Source organism: Liolophura sinensis, chromosome 3, assembly GCF_032854445.1.
Source record: "Liolophura sinensis isolate JHLJ2023 chromosome 3, CUHK_Ljap_v2, whole genome shotgun sequence".
NCBI lineage: Eukaryota > Metazoa > Mollusca > Polyplacophora > Chitonida > Chitonidae > Liolophura > Liolophura sinensis.
The window spans coordinates 21,903,402-21,928,934 of record NC_088297.1 but is presented as its reverse complement, the minus strand read 5'-3'; the positions used below and the strand labels follow the sequence as shown (position 1 = coordinate 21,928,934).

Genomic DNA, 25,533 nt, shown 5'->3' with positions numbered 1-25,533 from the left:
GAGGACGAGAACCGTCTATACAACATCGGGCTATGGCGGATGTGTCGGGAAACACGAACTGGCTACAAACTTGGTGATTTGGGCATATGTGTGAACACGATGATAGAAAGAGCCCAAGGTAAGCTCGAAATATGGGCGGAGAAAATTTCTCAAAACAATACAAAAAAGACAAAAAAAATCACAAAAGATTAATCAATAGATTGGCCTGTTCCGATAAAGGTTTTCTTTAACAGGCTACTATGTTGAATATGACAGAATGTTGTGTTATGATATCAGAATACATTCTAGCATCACTTAGCAAACTGTCTGTTAAAATTTACAAATTATTATGTTTGAGTGTTCACTGGAATTTGAAGGCAATAAACGGTCAACGGTACATCTCGAAGTTCGTCAGTAAAATTCGAAAGTATGGCGAAAGTATAGCATCAAAAATCAAAGATACCAATACCATAAGTAAATAAATACAGAAGCAGGCTCTTTCCGAAATCCACCTAAACCTTACAGCTACGTTCACCGACCGAACCGGTGTTCCGGGTTTCCGTTAGGTTGCATTCACACAGTCAAATTTCGGGCACGACATGGCTTTCGTGGATAGGCCTACATGTAGCCGAGGACCTATATGCTATGGCGCACTGGCTGATCGTTAACGCAACTCCAGAAATTTACCAAGATTACTGGTTCGCAGCACGAGTAATCATGGAATTCGTCATTCAGCGATACATTCACTAGATTTCATTTTTCTTTTCCAGCGTGAAATGTGTCCCGATGCGTTTACTCTTTAACATTATAAAGTAGCCAGTTTTCGATGCCATCGATGCTTATTGGTCAGAAGATTTTCTTTCCCGGACCGAAAAAATTGGATCCGGGAGCCATTTGCCCGAATTCTTGTTCGGGAAGGAAATCGGACAAGGTGCATGTGCACGGCTGTACGTTTTAGCATCTGATTTGCCACGTAATTCGTGAAAAATTCGTTTCGGATTCCGGACCAATTTTCGGGCATAGTGTGAACGTAGCTTAAACGTGACCTAAACTTGATCCCCCGCCCTACCCCGGGTGAAATATTAAGAAATCTGTATTAAAAAATGAATAAATTACAACGTACGTTAAGCGCCAAACGGACAAGTGTGGCAAAGCAATCACGAGAAACGAAAAAACTGGAAAAAAATAAACAATTTCTTCAAAGGTATCGACTTTCTTCAAAGTTGAATTTCTTCAGGTTGAATGGCGTGTGTTCAGCCACGGCTGTGTTTGGGTTTGCCAGTATCCTGGGGTCTCTAATATTAATGATGGTTTACTTGTTGGGCAAGAAGAACCCGGATTGCTTATTTCTGGCAGCCTTCATCTGTATAATTACAGGTAAACTGAAAATGGGTATAGTTTTATCATTGCATGAGACAAGAGAAACGCTGAACCACTTTCCTTTTGAAAATGGGTTTATGTAGCATTATATGTAACAACAATTCACACTATGTACTTCCCAGAAATGAACGTGATGTACGATCAACAAATTCTGCCAAATGTCACTTCAAACATCAGCTCACGATTCTCTTATGAACAGACGTCCCTATAAAAGTCGTCAGCCCAATTTACCTAATGACATCAATTTTCAGAAACACGTTGTCTCTTTTGATTTACTCTACAGCTATCCTGTATTTGATCGGAGCCATCATTTTCTCTGTAAAATTTAACGCACAAGAAATCCCCCGCACGGATGGTCGCACACTGTCTTGGTCATTCGGTCTGGCTGTGGCCTCCATCATTCTTGAGTTGATGGTCGGAGCACTGCAGCTTGCGGGGCGCAAGGCGGCCTCCACCTCGCCATCATAGACCCAACAGCCTATACTAGACCCCATAAGACGCTCCACAACCGATCCAGTCAATCCGAGTGGAGGTCAGTGTCTGCCTCTGACAGACACTTGCGTATGATCTCATCCACTTATTATAAGCAACCTATATTAATATTAACCTTTTCTAGACTTCCTCTGTATCTTCTAAATGTTTTATCTACCTTTCCACCACCCTATTTGTTTTCTTGACCTTTAAACTTTGTGCTTAACCCCAAGCCTGTGTACTTATTTACCCTTGATTACATGTTCTCTACCTCACACATTTTCTTTTTTGTGGGGACGTGTTTAGATAAAACTAGGGACAAAATGTCATTATTCTTGAAATATCTGACACACAAACCCACCCACAAACATTCAGAAGAATGACCTTCTTCCGACCAAATTAATTTTCTAAATTCTACATACCAACCCATTTCCAAATTATCATATTGACCCTATATCGTGTGGTAAAGCTACCATGCGACGTCATGTATTAAGATGCATATATTCGATCTGCCTTACTTCTATCCCACCTGAAATAACACTTTAGTCCATCTTTTACGCACACCGAGTGATGGGCTATTTCAGTACCAGATTCCATAAATACTGGCCTAAACGACATTGCCGGTTGGCATATAAAAAACGGACGTATCTTCAATACAACTGTGAATTATTTAGAATGCAAAGCTTTTTGGTAACTGGGGCCGGTTTCATGAAGCATACTTAGTGCTAAGTTGCCATTAGCTAAGTGCACTTTATATCTCTATAACATATGTTGTCGTGGTAGTTAAGAGCAAACTTAGTTAAGTAAGCTCCATGAAACCGGCCTCTGGTACTCAGAGTGCCTTTGTTATCATTTCACCTGATACTTTTATTATATTATATTATATTATATTATATTATATTATATTATATTATATTATATTATATTATATTATATTATATTATATTATATTATATTATATTATATTATATTATATTATATTATATTATATTATATTATATTATATTATATTATATTATATTATATTATATTATATTATATTATATTATATTATATTATATTATATTATATTATATTATATTATATTATATTATATTATATTATATTATATTATATTATATTATATTATATTATATTATATTATATTATATTATATTATATTATATTATATTATATTATATTATATTATATTATATTATATTATATTATATTATATTATATTATATTATATTATATTATATTATATTATATTATAGTTGTATTTTGTTTAAATAAAACAGATTCGCACAATTTATTCCGTATCTCGTATTCTGTAGTTTTTGACATAAATACCGGGACATTGACGTGTTCCTGTGGAATCAACAGATAAGCTTTCGTGGGTTAAAGAAGAGTGACACGTGTGCATGTGTGTAAGAATAAATGAATTAGCCGTAAAAAACAACATAAGCATCATTCTATAAATTCATGTGACAACATTATTTCATAGTGGACGTCTAAGCACTGTTTGAACAGCAAAAGTATGAAACCTGTATGAAATGAGCCAACTTAAATTCTTATTATAATGCGGTCTTTTTTGTTGTATCATGTCTGTAGAGTCCTTTATTTGTTTTCAATATCGTTACACGAAACATCCAAATGTCCCTTTAACAGCTGCACATGAAGCTGAGAGCTAGGAGAATGAAAGTTCGTGGCATATCACTACATTGTGGGTTCACAACAGATACGAATCCTGTAAATAACGGTAAATAACGTCGAAGCAATGTGAATGTAACTGTTTTGTACTAATATGCAATCACTTGCTGATCCACCATATGCCTCTGGGATATGTGAAATGAGTCCCCCAGGAGTTTTTCCAACGAGTGTTTCTGTTTTTATAAGAAGAAAATGTCACTTGCTGGGTTGTTGGTTTTCTGGGTTTTTTAACAGGTATCTCCATACCATCTATTGTAACTCGAGTTCTGTGAAACAGCTGTTGATGGCAAGAAATATGAAACCTGCTCACGGGATGGCCAAACATTAATACGCTTCCTCTGTCTATACATAAAGTTAATCCAGGTAACAAAGATGTTACCAATTGTGTGGTCTGAGTAATAGAACCAGAAACCTAATTCAAAGTTAGTAGTGTGCCTTCGTAACTGTATAAGAATAATAAGGAACTGGTTTTCCACCGACATAGATGGTTTACTTCCTCATCTGTACTTCACACAGCTTGCATATGGTCCGAGAGCAGCCAAGACAGAACAGAAATGTTCAAAATCTGATAAACCACTATAAAAGCAGATGGCTTCTGCATTAAACATCCATCTCGTTATGTCCAACTTTGCCATGTTTGAGGTCTGTGTTGATGAATTCCGAGAACTTTCTTCTTGTGCACTAGGTTCCATTCCTGCTTCGAACCATCGACCTCCGAATCAGACACTTAATCCGCACTATTATCTACCATATTATTAGATCGAAAAGCTTAAACCCCTAATTACACACATATTTAAATAAACGACGACCAACATTGCAAAACTTTACATCAAAATGTTTGTAGCTGAGCTTTAAGATAGCTACTTGTCGGAATTAAAAGTTCGTGTTTGAAATAAATTTAAACTATCCTGCTTTTTACTGAACAGATGAAAAAGTCATATTAGTAATGATTATCACTTTAAAACCTAGTACTTTAAAGTTTTTTTTATCAAACTCAAAGTTTCTTAAATTTTACACGGAGTATAATTCTTTTGGCATTATAACTGTGTCAAACTCCACTTCATAACTATGTTTTGCCCAGCTTTCATTAAGGGTTGTATAGTAAAATCGCACCGTTGGCAAAACTTAGGCGCAGTTGATTTTTTTATGATTAAGACTTTAACACCTTCGTGTTGGTGTTTGTTGTGTAACCCGATACTGCTGAACCTTGTTTCATACCTCGTCAAATCACGAGGATGCGCGGCAAATAAAGAAAGTGCGACAAAAACACATAAACACATATACTTCATGCTGCTGTTCTGCTTCCCTCGCTCCGGAGATGTCATGCACTTAAATAGTCAAACAACGGCAAGCTTGTTCGTTTGCAGTTGCCCTAGATATTTCCAAACTGCGTATGTATGACGTCATGTCTTATTGTAGCGTTACGTAGGAATGTAAAAGTGCTTTGTGCATGTAATATTATCGCTGAAAATGAAATGTCCATTAATGTGGTGGGATTTTTGTTGTGCTTAACGGAGTATGTTTTATTTAATTAGCATTTGAATGCGGGGAAAGTCGCAGGGAAGAGGGGCTGCACAATAAGAGGGAAAGTGAACCACCCTCAAGCCGGCCCGAGAGTTTGACCTAGCTGTACTCTGTCAACGATTTGTGAAAAGAACTGGAAATATAGGGAAATTTTCCACTGTAACGAGATTTTTTAATGCTATAAACAAATCTATGTCTTACTACGGAAATTAATGCAAGATAATTTGATGAAGTCAAGGCTATTTTAAAAGCGAGTCGTGGATTATAGACACGTCAGAAAATTTGGGTGTTTTCAGGTCATCCGGTAAAACGTCTGCAGACAAGCTATTTAGTTCATACTTATTTTTTTAAAAAGTGGATTATTCGGTATAAAATATGAGACCTTTGACCTCAGTCAGATGATATTTATGCAGTACATGTTCCTTAGGCGCTCAGCGAAAGAAAAGGTATTTTTGTTGGGGAATTATGTATAAAAATATGGTCTTTTCAGCTTAAAACCACTATAAAATGTTTGAATGTGAAAGCGTTAAATATCAGGAACATGTTTCAACATGTTTCAGTCTAATTTGATACGATAAAAACTACGTGCATGGCCAACTGATGGAGCGTCATGCAAACGTTTGAATGTTATCACCCAAACAACACAGATGTTTTCATTGCATTTGTTCGCAATCACACTGACGTCGAATCAGGGCTGCAATAGCCAAACTAAGAGCCAATCTCCCGAGCCCAAAAGGAGATGTCAAACCATTTGCAAATCATGCACAATAGTGCTTTCAGGGAGGGCTTTTAAAATGCAGCGATCATATCAGATGTACTTAGAACTCTCACTGCTTTAAGCTAACATTTTGTAGATAATTTTCCTCAGTGATTTGGCGACCGAGGAGTTTTATTGTTTGATTCCAACAATTCAACTGAAACAGGTAAGGACACCTGATGATTTTCCCTCATTCCACGATATTACTTATCAAGCAACTGACAGAAGTATACTGTTCCACTTTACTGGAAATCCAAAAGGTAATCCTTAGCCTATTTTAAAACCTTAGTGGTCCGTAAGCTCTGGATAGTTTTGTATCACAGATTAGTGCATTGCTACCTTTTGCTTTTTCATCTATGAGAAAAGATATCTAAAAATTTAAATTTAACAGAAAATTTGTTGTCTAAATTGTATTCTTTACTTATTTATTTGATTGGTGTTTTACGCCTTATTCAAAAATATTTCACTTATACTGCGAAGTGCAGCATTATGATGGGTGGAAACCAAGCAGAGCACGAAGGAAACCCAACAACATATACAGGTTGCTGACAAACTTTCCCCACGTAAGGAAGGAGAGGAAGCCAGCATGAGCTGGACGTGAACTCACAGCAACCGCATTGGCCAGAGGCTCCTGGGTCATTGGGCTGCCCTAGCCGGCTGACCAACTGAGCTACGGAGGCCCGTAAGTGATACTCCAACGTATTCTCTTATTGCATCAGATTATTCCTCTGAATACAGGACAAATGTGTTATTATATCAACACATAGATTGTGTTACACTAACAGGACAATAAGCTTAATATGACACATTCATAATTACAGAATAGGGCCCCCCCCCCCCACCCCGTGGCTCAGTTGGTTAGCGCGCTAGCGCAGCGTGGTGGCCCAGCAGTTTCTCAGCAGTGCGGTCGCTGTGAGTTCAAAACCAGCTCATGCTGGCTTCCTTCCTCGCTGGCCGTACTTGGGAAGGTCTCCCAGTAACCTGTGGATGGTCGTGGGTTCCCCCGGGCTCTGCCCGGTTTCCATCCACCACAATGCTGGCCGCCGTCGTATAAGTGAAATATTCTTGAGTACGGCGTAAAACATCAATCAAATAAATAATCGCTGACCTGAGTCAAAATTTGAAAAATAAAGTTTATTTTGTCCCGTTTCGGTACATCACAGTATTTCCAGCAGCCTTTCTTATATCAAGATATAGCACTACTTCTACCCGCTTTTGTACTTCTACACAACACTTAACTTATTACATTCACTTCTTTAACACTTCACACTAAGGACCTCCATGGCCGAAATATTTAGCGTGCAAGCGCCACACAATGACCAGGAGCCTCTCACCTTCGCCGTGAGTTCAAGTTCAGCTCATGCTGGCTTCCTCTCCAGCCATACGTGGGAAGGTTTCCATCAACCTGCGGATGGTCGTGAGCTTCCACCGGGCTCTCCTGAGTTCCCTCCCACTATAAGGCTCGTCGCCGTTGTCTAAGTGAAATATTCCTGAGGACGGTGTAAAATATCAATGAAATAAATAAAATACGCCACACTGCACACGAGTACATCAACAAGCCACAATTGTTCAACACAAGCTGACAAACATAGCAATATGTTCACAATTTTACAACGGAATAGGCCTCATTGGATGTTTTTAGCACATCTGTTTTCGTGACAATATACCTGCATATGTCAGTCTATCCGACCATGCCCATATATTTCCATATACCAGACTCTATGTTTCTCCGTCTATGACCCTTATCTCCATACGTCCGAATGTCCGCCTGTCCGATCATGGCCATATCTCTCCCTATGTCAGTCGTTTTGTCTGTCCAACCACGGCCATATACCTCCATATCTCAGACTGTCTTTCTGTCTGTCTGACCATGGCCATATACCTCCATATCTCAGACTGTCTTTCTGTCTGACCGACCAAGACTATATTCCTCCATATGTCAGTCTGTCTGTATATCTGTTAGGTCATCACCATATAATTCCATATGTCAGATTGTCCCGTCTGCCCGGTCATAACCATATACCTCCATATGTAAGATTATCTGTCTTTTCGACCATGACCATATATCTCCATATGTCAGTCGATCTGTATATCTCTCCGACCATGACCGAACACCTCTTTTTGTCAGTCTGTCTGTACATATGTTAAGCCATAATCCTCTACCGCCATATGTCAGACTGTCTCTCTGTACAACTGTTAGGCCGTAACCATATACATCCGTATGTCAGTCTGTCTATATATCTTTTAGCCCATTGCCATTTATCAGATTGTATGTCTATCCTACCATGGCATATACCCCAATATGTCAGTCTGTCACTCCGGTGCCAGAGTATGTCAGAATATGTGTCCGTCCCACCATGACTATATACCTCCATATATCAGACTATCTCTCTGTACGACCATGACCATATACCTCCATATGTCAGTCTGTCTGTATGTCTGTCCGACCATGACCGTACATTTCTGTAAACTAGATTGTCTGTCTGTCCAACCATGAGCATATACCTCCATATGTCAGTCTGTCTGTATATCTGTTAGGTCATCACCATATAATTCCATATGTCAGATTGTCCCGTCTGCCCGGTCATAACCATATACCTCCATATGTAAGATTATCTGTCTTTTCGACCATGACCATATATCTCCATATGTCAGTCGATCTGTATATCTCTCCGACCATGACCGAACACCTCTTTTTGTCAGTCTGTCTGTACATATGTTAAGCCATAATCCTCTACCGCCATATGTCAGACTGTCTCTCTGTACAACTGTTAGGCCGTAACCATATACATCCGTATGTCAGTCTGTCTATATATCTTTTAGCCCATTGCCATTTATCAGATTGTATGTCTATCCTACCATGGCATATACCCCAATATGTCAGTCTGTCACTCCGGTGCCAGAGTATGTCAGAATATGTGTCCGTCCCACCATGACTATATACCTCCATATATCAGACTATCTCTCTGTACGACCATGACCATATACCTCCATATGTCAGTCTGTCTGTATGTCTGTCCGACCATGACCGTACATTTCTGTAAACTAGATTGTCTGTCTGTCCAACCATGAGCATATACCTCCATATGTCAGACTGTTTGTCTATCTGTATATCTGAGCGGCAGGGGGGGGGATGTGAACGTACCAATTATGACAGGCCGCCCAAGCCCAAGCAGGCTCCCCGCTGCAAGCCCCTATGACGGCCACCACTCTCGCTGGCCTGGCCAGTTATGTCAGTCATGGCTCCCGCCTAAGCTCCTATTTCGCGCCGCAAAAGCTCTGAAGAGGATTTCCAGACAGCCAGTTAGATCGGTCGAAAAAGACTTCTAGCAGGCTTCTTGCAAATTGGCCCTAAGGCAGCCTATCACGCTCGCCGGACTGGCCTGTTGTGTCAACCATAGCCCCTCAACTAGACTCCTACTTCGCACTACAAGGCTCTGAACATGACTTGCAGACGTAGCTCCCAGCAGGTGTTTACCTCCGAAGTTTTCATTAGAGATAAGTGTACTTTAGGTATACCGGAGCACAATGAGAGGTAAGAATACATGCAAGTGGCTAAAGCGTGGCTTTTTCGACCTCTATGGTCAGAAGTGTATAAAGGATTACTGTAAGGTGCCAGGTTAAGGAAAAACCCGGGTGCAAGGCCATATAAAATGTATGAAATAGGCATAAAAATCGAGTATCAACTTTGTCACTCATGAAGATACCACAGAACTGCAAATAGGGACATTCAAAGACGTATTAGGTTTTTCCGAAAGGAGTTTGTCCGAGTAGCGTCCATTTATTTTTCCTAATAGAAATTGGTGGATGTGAGATATAGCAATACGGGACGCATGGGAGAAGAGCACGCGCATTACGAGAGAAGGCTTTCTAGGTACCCTCGGACTCGCAATACTCGCAAACTAACAACAATGGACTTGGAAGCTGAGTGCAGAAGACTCGCAGCCATTGAAAGCAACGTATTTCACCTTGCCCCAAACTTTGTCGACCTGGACATCAAAACCCCTCCCCTGGTAAGGCTCGCAGGTGACGAGTCGTGGGTTATGACCTTGAAGACCGCCAAAGACGAGCTTGAAATCGACGGCGCCTCCGTGGTCTTATCTACACGGAAGGTAGAATCAGAGGGCCCCGGCAAAATTGAGATCACTGATGGTATGCATGTCAGAGGGGGCCCACTGACCATGAAAATCTGCGCGACGGATACGAGCGCAAAGGTGCTTGGATGATTGAAGACAAGTTCGACCCGGTAAAAACAGAGAGAAAGAAGGGCCATGTAGTCGTAGAAATCTCTCGAGACACCAGGACAGGAGCACACACCCGGATCGACACCGTGTACTATAAGAAGGACTTCCCTGTGACCGCGGTCACATACGGCTTCCATGCCATCAGACATCCAGATCCCGCAAATCTGGAACCATTGAAGGACGGTCACTTCAATTGCATCGTCCAAAGAGTGGTGGTGCACTATAACTGTGCTTCGAGAGGCCATGAACTTACCCCCGCGAGGCGTGTCGAGATACAGGAGTGGGAGAGAAGTCCATAATACCTGCGCCTCGGTAGGTGATGTAGCTGACCTGAACATCCTCAAGAGAGCGATCATTCTGCGGGACATCGCAGGCGAGGACATCTATAACAGCGGAAAGTACCAGATGGGTAAAGGTAAAGTAGAGCTCATATGCCACAACTGCCGCGCATGGCCCAAAGACCCCCACTTCCCCCTGAGCCGAGAGGTCCACATATACGATGGAGACGTCTGGTAGGCAGTCCGGGAAGCGACCCAGAATGAACCAAAAAGAACTGGCTCCTTGGCGGACAAGACATACCACTAACCGTCAATCAATTCCTATTCCAAGACGGCAGTAACTACAGAATGGCGGAGGCTCACAATAGGCTCCGAGAAACTTGGAGAATCCTGCCCGACGAGTCTTTAGTGGACAGAAACTTCGGGATCAACCACGCAGACAGCATTATGGCCAAAAAATGTAATAGCTGGAAACCGACCCCAGCCAGCTTCATGGACGATGTCCAGAACGCCTGCGTGGAACATGGTCATGGCAGCCTCTGGAACGCCATGGACTATAACACGAATGATGTGGGCAGCATGGACATGAAGGCCTGCTATTCGACGAGCTTTCAAGGAGAAGGAGAGACAAAGCGGCATTTCGAACGTTTCGAGCATCTAAACCACCGCAACATTCGTGTAGCCATCAACGGTCCCCACGACATTGCCACCAGTTTTGCAGAGGTCGACGGATGGGTGTTGGTAGACAACTGCCATCCTGTCATCCCCGCGTGGCGTGAAAGGCATTTCACATACCTCGTACTGAAAACTCTCAAAGTTCGCGAAGCCATCGTGGCTTTTGGGACCAACGTCTGGCTGCCCGACAGGAGAGACCAGACATAAACAATCATAGGCAAATTCAGCTGGGGCAGGAAGGCGGTTAGACAGTTTTTAAATAAATCCCGATCTTTGCAGTGACAGAGGCAACCCAAAGCGTCTGTTTGCGCAGGTACTTGAGGACGGAGTGAGGACCCACACGCCATGGTCCGCATGTCGGCCTGAGAAAGCCAGCAAAATGAGTATGTCCTTTTTCTTAGTTTACCCCTTGGTGGCGCTGCAGTCACCAACGATGTACAGTGTGGGTTCCCCTTGGAAAAACTTGTAGAGCTCCCTGAGGTTGTCGTGAAGCCGCTCATCTGGCTTGGAACAATGGACCTTGGTGTCAGACCATATCCATTGTCGACAATTGTACGTCTTGTTATACTGAAGCGTGGGGCAGAAGATTATAATGTGGTCGAAATGACCGCAGTAGGGGCCTTCCAGGAGATCGAAGATGAAGACAGTTTTCCGCATCCCGTCTGCCCACAGATAACTGCGCTGCCGGCGTCCTTGGGGTAATCAATACAGCGAGCTGTGGAACCTGCCATTTTCGATGTCAAGCTGGGCGTCCATGATCACGTAGAGATCCCGTCGCTGGCATTCTCTGCGCGCCTCCCACTGCCATTCAGCTGGTCGTCATCAGTTGTCTTCAACACAAGCCATAGACTTTGACGTTAAAAACACTTCTAGGGACACATCTGCTAGGCCTTAGTCTTTTTACGACTCTGGCAACCTCTGGATTCTACTTCTTAATGGATGAGCTGGCGGAGAACCTCCGGACCTCTTCCCACTGCTAACATCCCCGTATTCCCTCGCTGCACAGCTGATTGGGGACACCCTGTATTGCAACCTCCACTTTGGGTTGTAGAAGAACTCAGACCATGTTCCTGCTGCAGGAGTGTCAAACAGCATCAAGACACCCTTCAGCGATCTGGCTGGCACATTCAGGTTTATATTCCACAGCCCGTCCGACTTGTCTTTTATAAATTTCCGGTGTAGGAGAACGCGATCAAATAGTATGGAGACGCCCCTGGCAAACCGGTTGCGGATCTGTCTAGCCAGCTCAGGTTCGAACTCCGTATCGAGCCCCAGACTGATTTTGTGTCAGGGGTGTAAGTGACGGCTTCACCATCTTCAGGGCCCGACCGTAATCGTTGAACATCACTTTGTGCTCGAGTCGGTCGGCCAAAGCACTGATAGAAGGGCATATGGCTCTCCAGGAACTCGAAATCCTGTGGAAAGTGGAACAGGCTGCCATATGCCCTTGCAATGACTTTGTCTCCACTATCACTACCCTTCGCGTCTACCGCTTTGACGTGAAGTTTGAGCATGTTTCCATTACCGATGTCTTAGTAAGCCGCATTCTGCCGTTCGCTTCTGGTCAGCCATAGATCGCCGTAGCAATGGAACACATCCTAGCCGTCCATAGACACGTCTTCATTTTCGCCTACTCTGATCGAGGTCTTCTTGACTATTGCGCGTCCTAGGTTATCGACCACGGTGAGGTTCGGTTCAGATGAATTTAGCGTGATCGTAAAGGCCAGACGTGCGGTACCGGGGGACAATGACGTCATATTGACCGAGGTTGAGGAAGCGAACCAAGAGTTGCTGGTTCTGGTCGATCTTGCTCGGTTTATTTGTGATGACCACTGAACGCTGTACCCCTTTAACAGCTAAAGGCTCGCGGAATCTTCTGAGGGGGTTGAGCCTGTGACCGTGTTCACTGGAAGCCATCGTTGCTATCACCAAGATCGCCCGTGTCTCGTGGCCTATTCAAATGTGGACATCGTCAGCAGACGTAGTGTTAAGCCTTTGGCACTTTCCAGAATAGCCGGCCAGCGCGGTGGCAGCAGAAACAACCATTCAAAGGCCAATGACCTGGGTGCCGCGGCCGCCACGGTGAATACCCTTGAACTGAGGGATTTGAGCCAAACAGCAAAAGGTGCTTCTGATGCTGTTGACAAAATGGAAACAAGTCTCACGAATAGCGACATTGAGCAGGCCCTTGAAACGACACACCGCTGAAATTCCGAGAAATTTGGAGGGTGAACATGGCATTGCAGGTTATCCGAGGCGAACTCACGAGTAACATCGCCAAGCTGTCAACCCTCCACGAAGACATCGTTAGGGAAAAACGGAAACTGGAGGAGGCAAAAGATGAAATCTCGAGCGCCGTATCACAGAAACGGCTACGTAACTTCGATTATGAGAAGACGGCCCGCCTTGAGGCAGCCTCATCAACACGCCAGGCTCTGCGGTCTCAAATAAACGGGAGACCTTAAATCGCATCCTACACGACGATACCGCACTAGCAGAGCACATCCGCATACTCTTCCGGAAGAAAAGGATCACTATTGTCTCTCTCCTGACGGCGCTGAGAATGACGATCTCTACATTGGTGTTAGCGCTATCTGGGGGCTCTGCGCCTTCTCCAGCGCCACCTCCTAAGCCAACCGAGTGAGACGGTCTCACAGGGTAGGTGAAAATCATCTCCAGTCTCTCGGGCGAGCCCTTGGCAAGCCGCCTGGGAAAGCAGCTGCAGAGCTGCCTGCCACTATCGGCAGTGTTCTGCCATGTCTGCTGAACCTTCTCGGGAAAACAGCTTGTGGTTATACGAGGCTGGCCAATGTAGGGACCACAACATCAATAGCCGACTATTTATTTATTTATTTATTTGATTGGTGTTTTACACCGTACTCAAGAATATTCCACTTATTCGACGGGAGCCAGCATTATGGTGGGTGGAAACCGGGCAGAGCCCGAGGGAAACCCAGGACCATCCGCAGGTTACAGCCAGACCTTCCCACATACGGCCGGACAATAGCCCAATAGGAACCCCAACTGCCACGAGAGCAGTCTTCCCTGCATGGTGGTTGTACTGTGCTAACGAAAATGTCGTCTGATGGGCCTTCAAATTGTTATTTGTGCCTTGGGCGCGGTGGGCGCGGTGGGCGCGGTGGGCCAGGGGACATCGTCCTTTGGCTTTACAATCCCATGTTCTGTATATGGATATGTATTCCATGTATATGGATATCTATACTCTGCATATGGACAATTATACTCTGTATGTGGACATGTATAGTCTGAATGTCGAAATGTATGCTCCGTATATAGACATGTATACTCTGTATATGGACATGTACACTCTATATTACCATGTGTAGTCTGTATATGGACATGTATACCATATATATGGACATGTATACTGAATGGGCATGTATACTGTGTATATGGACATGTATACACTATATATGGATATGTATAGTCTGTATATGGACATGTATACTCTGTATTTGGACACGTATACACTATATATGGATATGTATAGTCTGTATGTGGAATGTATACTCTAAATGTGAACATTTACACTCTGTATATGGACATGTATAGTCTGTATATAGACATGTATAGTCTGTATATAGACATGTATAGTATGTATATGGACATCTATGCTCTGTATATTTACATGTATTCCTCTCCGGCCGTATGTGGGAAAGTCTTCCAGCAACATGCGGATGGTCGTGGGTTTCCCCAGGGCTGTGCCCGGTTTCCACCCACCATAATGCTGGCCGCCGTCGTATAAGTAAAATATTCTTGAGTACTGCATGAAACACCAATCAAATAAATAAAATAAATATATGTACATGTATAGTCCGTATATGGAAATGTATACTCTGTGCATGGAGATGTATACTCTGAATACAGACATGTATTCTCTGAATTTAGACATGCCTCCATTATATATGGCCATGTCTGTATATGGACATGTATTTGCATATGGGCAATATTACTTTGTATATGGACATGCATACACTGTATATGGACATGCACACGCTGTATATGGACATGTATACTCTGTATATAGACATGTATACTTTGTATATGGATATGTATACTCTGAATATGGGCATGTATGCACTATATATGGACATGTGTAGTCTGTACCTGGACATGTATACTATGTATATGGACATGTATAGTCTGTATATGGACATGTATAGTCTGTGTATGGACATGTATACTCTGTATATGGATATGTATACCCTGTAAATGGACATGCATACACTGTATATGGACAGGTATACTGTGTATATGGACATGCATAGCCTGTATATGGACATGTATAGTCTGTGTATGGACATGTATAGTCTGTGTATGGACATAAATGCTCTGTATATGGACATGCATACTCTGTATATAGACGTATACTCTGTAAATGGATATGTATACTCTGTAAATGGACATGCATACACTGTGTATGGACAGGTATACTGTGTATATGGACATGCATAGCCTGTATATGGACATGTATAGTCTGTGTATGGACATGTATAGTCTGTATATGGACATAAATGCTCTGTATATGGACATGCATACTCTGTATATAGACATGTATACTCTGTAAATGGACATGCATACACTGTGTATGGACAGGTATACTGTGTATATGGACATGCATAGCCTGTATATGGACATGTATAGTCTGTGTATGGACATGTATAGTCTGTATATGGACATAAATGCTCTGTATATGGACATGCATACTCTGTATATAGACATGTATACTCTGTAAATGGACATGCATACACTGTATATGGACATGTATACTGTGTATATGGACATGTATAGTCTCTACATGGACATGTATAGTCTGTGTATGGACATGTATACTCTGTATATGGACATGTATACTGTGTATATGGACATGCATAGCCTGTATATGGACATGTATAGCCTGTATATGGACATGTATAGCCTGTATATGGACATGCATACACTGTATATGGACATGTATACTGTGTATATGGACATGCATAGCCTGTATATGGACATGTATAGTCTCTACATGGACATGTATAGTCTATATATGGGCCTGTATACATCAGCATGAATACCGCGCATACATACTTTATAATATTTCGAAAACAGGAGATGTTTTGATTATGTTTGGGATGTATACAAACGCTAGTCCTTAATAGAAATCAACGCGTAAGTATAAGTTTTGGCTTTTAGCTTTGTTTGTTTTGGTTCAGAAAAAATTTTTCACCCATTGTGAATCGAGATGTCGCTGTACACCAAAGTTCCGACGGCCTTTTGCATTTCGCGTTGGGATACATCGGGATAACATATTTTGTCAGGGACCGAGCGGAAGCTGGGCACGTATTTTCATGAACAATCAGAATTAACCCGTAAACTGAGATAAACTAACAAGCCGGATTAAATGTGACCATTTGTAAAATACCACACACGAGTGGTAGCCCAGATACACTTGTTACCTCCTATGTTCCAATAAAATACTGTCCAGTAAAATATACCGCCATTACATGACTGTCTCTGTTTCACTGGTTGAAATATTCTTTGGGCAAAGGCAATTAATTCAAAAGTGAACTAAAACGGAGAGTGCCATCACCTCAGACTTTGAATTTCAGAAGTATGACCACGGTGCGATAGAACTTATGCTAGGATAGTGCGCATTGTTTTCTCGCAGGGAGGCTGATTGCTGGTATACGAATGCCTATATCCACTCCCTAGATCCCTTCTAGGTTTGACAGATGCGGCGGATATGTATACACGGCGAGCCGCATTGCGATTATTGACCTGGAACGTCCATAATATTTAATATACGACTGTCTGTTCCACGCAAGATTCTTAAATTGGAGAGATCGATTACCTGTAGGAGCCGTTTCACCTCCCTCGTGCAGCTAAAGACGAATTTCGAGATTTCTCCGTATCCCCTTAGTAAAACAGCCATGGAATTGTTATCAAAGCACACTATCAAACAATGTTTCCATGTTTCACTAGGTCAAATCGAATGTCAAATTGTTATGTTTAAGATGAAAATGGAAAAATAAGTAAAACCAAAAAAAAACCACAAATGACACAATTGCTTTATTATATTCTGTCTTATTTCCAGATAGCAACCATGAAAATCGGAATTAAGGTTATCATCGCACTGACAGTGATCGTCAGCTCCCTACAGTAAGACAACTTATTCAAATAACCTGCTTGCTTATTATTTGTTTCTTTTAATTGGTCGCCTATATATTCACATCTGTAAAATGACTCACAACCACTATCTGAATAACCTTTCATCGCTGATACGCCACGACGTCAGCTCTACACTATGGATCAGTAAAAAATTTAGTACAATATAATTTTAATGTTAGTAGATGAAATTTATTTTATCTCTTGTGGCTGTATGATTACAAGTGCGGTTTCAGATGTTAGGAAATTCTGTTATAAAAACCACATATAGTCAACCAGACAGTAATGGAGTTTGTTTCACCCTGCCACATCTCTTTGAATAATTTTCACGTCACCATAAGCAATAAGTTTTTTAGTAGAAAAAATTTAAAGATTTTAACATTATGAATTAGGAAAAGGTATTCTGCACATCACTGAGTTTGCGATAATATAGACGTTCGACATATATATGAGTAGATCTTATTATGTTACGTGTCACTGATAAATTAGGTATTTTGGTAGCGAATAGATAAATGAATATATTTATTTATTTGATTGGTATTTTACACCGTACTCAAGAATATTTTGCTTACACGACCCGGCGACCAGCATGATGGTAGGAGAAAACCGCGCAGAACCCGCAGGGAATCCATGACCATCCGCTGGTTGCTAACAGACTACAGAGAAAATCAAATTAGCACAGTTATTCAAAGAATGTTGTATTTGTAACCTGTGTGACAAGTTTACATGTGATCAACTTGGCTTCGTTAACATGAAGATACAAGTAAAGATGTATAATTTATAATAAACAAATTAAAAGGCGAATAAATTCTCTTAACTCTGTAGTTGCCTTTCTAGGATCCTCTCACCTCTGAAAGAAGCTTGAACATTTCTTGGTTCGGGGCCTCTCTGACTTAGGCTTGTAGCACCCCAGTGCGGCGCATTGACTTAGGAGCCCCCCCAACCAACGCGGTCGCGGTGTGTTTAAGCCCTGCTCATGCTTGCCTCCTCGCAGGGGCGGTCTGCAGCGACCTGCGAATGGTCGTGGGTTTCCCACGGGCTCTACCAGTTGCCTTCCACCGTAATGCTGGCCGCCGACGTATATGTGAAATATTCTTGAGTGCGGTGTAAAACACTAATAAATGGTTGGTTCGACGCCAGGTGTCTCAAGATAAAATTGGCTGCCATTTATGTGCAACTTTTTTTATCATATCTTGTGAACAATTATAGCTATTATACAATTTTAAAGCAGTGAAATTGTGTTAACGGCAACTGCTTTAGCGGTGGTGCTTGTGGACGTGTCCCTTCACATTGTTTAACCATTTACATGGGTTAAAGTCAAACCTAATGGAAATTGACAAGAGACTGTATTCCCACGGTCACTCTAGTTTTAATCTCCGTGCTCGCGTTTTTTTTTTTGTTTGTTTTTTTTTTTGTTTTGTTTTTTTTGTTTGTTTGTTGTTTTTTGGGGGGTTTTTTTTGGTTTTTTTTAATATTGTATTATTAAAAAAAAAACAAAAAAAAATCTATTCACGTAAATTTTCTCTTGTTTGAAAACTCTCTGTTTGAATTCCAAACACGCGCTGGCGTAGTATGAGATACTCATCATCTGTGTTTTTCCCCGGAAACCCGATTTCCGTCAACCGTATAAGTGAAATATTCAGCGTGTAATACCAATCGGATAGATAAATAAATAAGAATCATCTGTTATTCACTCCACTGTCCGATTCAGCGTTCCACCAACAGCAGCAGATTCAGCATCGAATGAATCTGGACCAGACTCCTCAGAGAGAACCTATCGCAAATATCGCCGGCCGTTCCCATGGTACCCACAGCCAAAGCCAAGGCCACCAACTTGTCCCCCTCCTCCACTTCCAAAGTGTGACATCTGCACTGAGTAAGTATATACTCCCGTTTTGTTTTACAGTTCACAGATCTTTACAGTTAGATAGCAAATGGTGGCAATTTTTTTTCTTCAATTTACAATCATATTATCAAAGATATATATTTTTATACACTAGAAGAGAATAAGTTGGTCCAATCTGGTTTTTAATACGTTTGCTCAACATAAATAAAATGGCCCGAAACTTTGAGCCAAGTTTCAATACAGAATAACCAGTTGACTTGGGCGGTAGAAGGATCTGGAAAACGAGCAAAGCAACCAAACGACCATAATTTTGCTAAAAATGAACTAAACAGCGCAAAAATCGAACTTCATCTATAATCCATCATGATGAAGCCACATGTCTTTTCGATAAGAAGAAGCATCCAAGTCGTGACAAAACGGGCATAACTGTGCATAAAATAAATAGGACGTACTGAAACTCGAACTCTCGAACGCCTGTTACTAAATCTCAATTCAATACCATGTACCGTTTTCAAAGCAAAAATCCGGAAAACTTCCAAATTTCAAAACGGGACAAAAGTAATACAAAATTTCAACTTCTCTGCATCACTTATACAAGTAATAGTTACCATCTATTATCGGTATAGATTTATTGTTGGAGATGTATCTGCCGGGTTACAAAAGACGTTACGTCTCTCAGGTTTTGTGGACTTTTTTTCAACATGGTCCATCATTGTACTGAACTCAAACGTATTACATGACTTGGACTTTTGACCAGTTTCGCCCCTTTTTAACAACATTATGGCTTTTTTGTTCAGTGGTAAATTTAGCTTTTCATTCTGACTGCTCAAACTGTCAGAGGATGTTGGGAGATGAATATTTTCCAAATGCAAGTTTTATTTCTAATTCTGGGTTCCAGTGGGTGACTGGTGTAGAGAGGGATGTATTAGTGCCTGCTTTTTAACTATTTACACTATTTACATGAACGTTTGGAAGAAAAGCCTGACGTAAATTTACACGAACAGTTGAAAGAAAACCCTAACGTAAAATTTACAAAAGATCAAATTCCACCAGTTAAGTCTGTACATTTGACAACATGCACACACTCGTCGCTGCTCAGGTTTTACTGTCTTTGCCCCAGTCTTTTTTGAGTCATTTATTTTTCTTGCTTCTAGTGTTTCATCTGGATTTGCTGACACTCTGAAATACTTAAAACAGATTGACGAAAAGGTGGAGAAAATGTCTTCTGATTGCCCTGCAGGTAAGTGAAAATATTTGTTTTTTGTAGGCCTTTGTCATGGACAGTAAATACACAATTCAGTGCAGCAGGAATACGAAACATCACATGATTTAACATCATATTCAAAATCCTTTAACCAATTTGCATCACATGTCTTTGCGGTTTACCCTCTTTGATTACATTTATTTTAATGGTTTATCTAATTGAAATTTGTTGGAATTAAAATTTGATATTGCTGCTAACAGTTTGTGTAACAGTTAGTGGCCGGCTCGCCTGCAACTATGGGTTGGAATAGGACATACAGCTTGTAATCAGGCGCCACACGTAACCTATTGTGCATTTTGTGATAAAAGCACGGAATCCAACCCAGTTAGAGAATACTGTTATAAACAAATTGGGAAATTGGGTCATCGCAGATTTTGTTCCTGGAAATGTGAATGAGGAATCACCTTGTTTCCTGTATATAAGAAAAGACGTACAACACAGAGACTAAAACCAGAGCATTGACAGCCCGTGCAAATACATAAGAAATCCAGGGATGTTAAATGCAACCTATTAGAGGTCATTGGTCTAGATGTACTTAAAATATTTTGTTGCCATAACGTTTACGGTTTGTTTCAGTAATCTCTTTTTCAGTCCTATTAACTCCGTGTCTTGTACTCGACTCTATATGCTTGCTGGCAGACAGCACTGTAAGCAGCCATGACTAGAAGTGCAATCAAATTGACAACTCTCCAAGTTCACTGAATTGGAGCAAGTTTGTCCCTATATCATTGAGGCAATCTTTTTGTTACTGAGTATCTTTTGTTACAGTGTATTAGATTTGTTAGCAGCTCTGTTGTATCTTGTTTTAAACTTGCTTTTATCACAAAGTGGACAATTGCTATATTTAGTTACCGTATGCCACATGACTCATGCATCATTCCTTGCATCATTCTTTACATCATCATCGGAGACTGCTGGCTGCTTTTCTTTCCATGAATCTTTCCTGATTTCTTACGTTGTACACTTACTTAGTTATTTTGGTGGTTTGTGTTGATAGGTGTTTAGGAACAATTATAGATTGTAACTCATATTTTGGTTGACGGCTGGAACGCGAATGTCTATTTTAACAGAAGATTTTTATTTTCAACCTCACAGGTATAACGTTTGAAAGTGGACAACCAGTAACAAATCCAGGTGCTGTTTCGTCTGTAGTTTGTCCAGATAACACCACTGTACTCGACTGTAGATGCAGTGTCGATAATAGAGTGTGCCTTGGATCCATCTTTGTCGATAACGAGTGTTTAGCTATCAGGAATACACTGGCCCAAGCAGAGCTTCAAGTAAGACCTTCAATTCATCCTTACATATAGTCCTTCTCCAAAATTTGATTTTGTGTCTTTTGTATTATTTTATATACTTTCTAATATAAAGTAGTTGTATGTGTAGTGTTAACATTGCTAATATTGTATTGATTTCGGGAGAAAGAAAAGGAAAGTTGCCATTTCAAGCAAAATTAAAGGCACTTCTAACAGTTGCTTATTATAAGACTATAGATATATACTCAACAAAAATAGCTCAGTTGGTTAGCGCGCTAGCGCAGCGCAATGACCCAGTAGCCTCTCACCAATGCGGTCGCTGTGAGCTCAAGTCCAGCTCATGCTGGCTTCCTCTCCGGCCGTATGTGGGAAGGTCTGCCAGCAACCTGGGGATTTCTCCCGGGCTCTGCCTGGTTTCCACCCACCATAATGCTGGCCGCCGTCGTATAAGTGAAATATTCTTGAGTACGGCGTAAAACACCAATCAAATAAATAAAATAAATTAATCAACAAAAATATAAACGCAGGAAGTGCTTTTATGTTGTTTTCTGTATTAAATAACGTGTTAACTGAACAATTAAGGTAACTTTTCATTATCAATCGTTGCTTTTATTGCCACCAGTGTTTCACCTTTTAGGACAATAATCCAGGAGCTATGGCAGCGTGTAAACAGAGTGGTCGGTAATCACAGTTCACACCACTGAGTACCGAGCGTGTCCACCGTTAACATCAAAAAGAGCGTGAAAAAATGCTATCATAGCTCCTGGATTGTTGCCCTTAAATGTGAAAATCTGGTTGAAAATAAAGCCACAACTGATAATGAACACTTACCCCAATTGTGGAGTTAACACATTACCGTATACTGAGAGAAAACAATATCAAATTTCTTCCTGCGTTTATACTTTTGCAGAGTATATTTTATTACAGTTTTATGTACAGTCTTCACAGCCCGAGCATATGTATACATTAATAGTACTAGTGCCTGGATAGAAAAGTAATGCATCATGGCATATAAAAATTGTTGAAAAAATCAGCTTGACCACGGCGGAGTGTCCCTTTTGGGTTTGCAGGCTTTAGCCACGTGCGTGCCAACATGTTCTGGACCTTACATTTACCAGACTACATCCAACAAAGCGTCAGTAGCCACTTGCCCAGATAACACCAAGATTGTGGGTTGTTGGATGCGCTATATGTAAGCTATAGTAATAAACATAGTAATAAATAAATTGACCTTTACATGTTCGGATAATTGGCCATTGCAGATTCTTTGAGAAGTTTACTTAGCAATTGCATGTAAAGTATCCGTACTATGCCATGGGTGTATATTATTATATTTTATGCAGGAAGCTCTGGACACTGGATAAAAATACAGCTTCACGCCAGACATTATAATGTCAGTGACAGGTTTTAATCTGGAATGGTCATTTCGATTACTTTGCATTGTTTTAATGTGATTGGGTATATTACATGTAATGACAACATAACCTTTTGAGTTATTCTAGACCAGAAACCCCTCGCAAATTGCTATTAACATTAGTGAATTTTTTTAACTTAATTCTGCTTAAGTCATAGTGCTAGGGAACGTCAAATTGGTACCATTTCTGTATTTACATGAACAGTTAGAATAAAATCCTGACTGGGGTAAATTCAAATTCCAACAATCACCATGTCGTCACAGCTCTGGTGTCGGAGAATTCCGTCAAGTTAAATAGCGGACCATACATGTCAGAGCATGTCCAAGGGCTTTTACTTATTTACCAAGAATTGAGAATCTGTGCGTCGAAACAGACATTCGTATACCAGCCGTCATTCAAAATGCATGTTCTGGGTCCATAAGCGCAAGGCCAATTTCCGAAACGACATTTAATGCAATCCCCCGAAGAACTAAGAAATTAGATAAAGCACAAAGTTAGGATGGAATCATGCAAAGAGAAAGGAGCCAACAATTTGCATCTATGATGGAAAGACACAAGGAATCTTATAGGCGATAACAAGAAATGTTATAAGCGATAACAAGGAATATCATAGGCGATAACAAGGAATGTTATAGACGATAACAAGGAATGTTATAGGAGATAACAAGGAATATCATAGGCGATAACAAGGAATGTTATAGGCGATAACAAGGAATGTTATAGGAGATAACAAGGAATATCATAGGCGATAACAAGGAATGTTATAGGCGATAACAAGGAATGTTATAGGAGATAACAAGGAATATCATAGGCGATAACAAGGAATGTTATAGGCGATAACAAGGAATGTTATAGGAGATAACAAGGAATATCATAGGCGATAACAAGGAATGTTATATGCGATAACAAGGAATGTTATAGGAGATAACAAGGAATATCATAGGCGATAACAAGGAATGTTATAGGCGATAACAAGGAATGTTATATGCGATAACAAGGAATGTTATAGGAGATAACAAGGAATATCATAGGCGATAACAAGGAATGTTATAGGCGATAACAAGGAATGTTATAGGAGATAACAAGGAATGTTATAGGCGATTGGGTTAAATCATTATCCAAAACGTGTACCAAACAAGTCAATAATTTTTTTTGTTGTTTTTTTTTAACATTTTTTTTCAGCAATCAAGTACCAGAAACATCCACCCTTGCCACGCGGATAAATCCTAGCGCAGGAACATGCCAGCCTGCCGTGGCATGTAGCGCAGGCGAATGTGGGGTACAAGCCATTTGTAAAGCTTCTGTAACGCCAGGGCTATAGACACCTCCGGCCCTTCCCGGATCTCGGGTCGTGCAAACCCCTCGAGTTGGTTGGTTTGAGTAACCATGGCGACACCTCGACGAACCGGGCTGATAAGTGAAGTAGATGAAGTCTTGAACTGTCCTAAACATCCGTGACATACCGTAGAAGATCCAGTTAGTGGACTAATCATCCCTTATCAAACGAATTAAGTTAGAAATTCAACACAGGCACAAATAAAATGCTTTTCTCTAGAAAGTATCAAATTTGTACGCTGACTCTTTCCTATATGACAATGTACTAAACACAATTTGAGTCCTTTGCTGTTGTGAGATTGTAACTTTAAGGACATGCAATTTATAACTTAAGTATTACGATACTTGATAAATAAAGGCCCATGTCCCTTTGCATGGTTTCAATATATTTGTATGTTGAATGTGATGACAACACAGCATTTTGAGCAATTATAAACCAGTGACGTCTGATAAATTCCAATTAACATCGCAGCATTTTTTTTTACCTGATTCTGCTGAAATTCCGGGATTTGGAGACGTGATGATATCACGTGCAACCCCTCTTTATAACTAATATGTGTATTTGGAAAATATATTTTCATAGAAAACAGAAAAGAAACAAAAGTGAATTTCCATGTTCTTCAAAATAAAGAAAAACAAATGATTCTGAAATCGTCTTGCCTTGGTTATGTTTCTAAAAGAATTTTTTCTTTGTTCCGTCGACCATTACTCACATGTGATCACTGCACTTTTTTACCGGATTCTTATTACTGTATTTTCCCTAGTCCCTGTTAAAAGTATATTCAGTATATAAGGGTCTTCAAATCATCCCTTTTATATCAACACTGAATAAGTAAATCGTCAAACATCACAAAAATACCCTATACCTATAATGTGGATGAACCAATCAAAATATAACCTAAATATGTCATATGAAACTTTGCGAGTTCCTACCTTAGGGAATTTTAAAAATTGAGGGTGGTGTCAGGTGGCAAAGTGATGTCATCTAATTGAAGAAGCAGCCTTTAACAATGAAGATTTGAGAAAAAGCTCATGCACTAACAATAGGGTCACCCTAGTCTTTACAACCGCCCTACCTTATAAGCATTGCATAAACAGCTGGAATAAAACCCTAATTGAGGCAAATTGACAAGAGGCCGTATTTCGCCGGGTTAAGTTTGACCAAAGGCCACCCATCACATTGTCGTCGCTGCTCTCGTTTCACTCAGAAGCCTATCACTATTGAAGCTGCTGTGAGTTCACGTCTACC

The 25,533-nt window shown here is 40.8% G+C and overlaps 1 protein-coding gene across 1 annotated transcript; it reads left to right on the top strand.

Annotated features, from left to right (window-relative positions):
* Positions 1 to 5,793: 5,793 nt before the first annotated feature.
* Positions 5,794 to 24,877, top strand: LOC135464137 (uncharacterized). The gene is made up of 7 exons (XM_064741630.1): positions 5,794 to 5,969; positions 17,098 to 17,162; positions 18,880 to 19,044; positions 20,169 to 20,254; positions 21,374 to 21,558; positions 22,605 to 22,726; positions 24,132 to 24,877. The coding sequence occupies exons 2-7, from the start codon at positions 17,107 to 17,109 to the stop codon at positions 24,268 to 24,270; spliced, it is 753 nt and encodes a 250-aa protein (XP_064597700.1). The 5' UTR covers positions 5,794 to 5,969; positions 17,098 to 17,106; the 3' UTR covers positions 24,271 to 24,877.
* Positions 24,878 to 25,533: the final 656 nt, after the last annotated feature.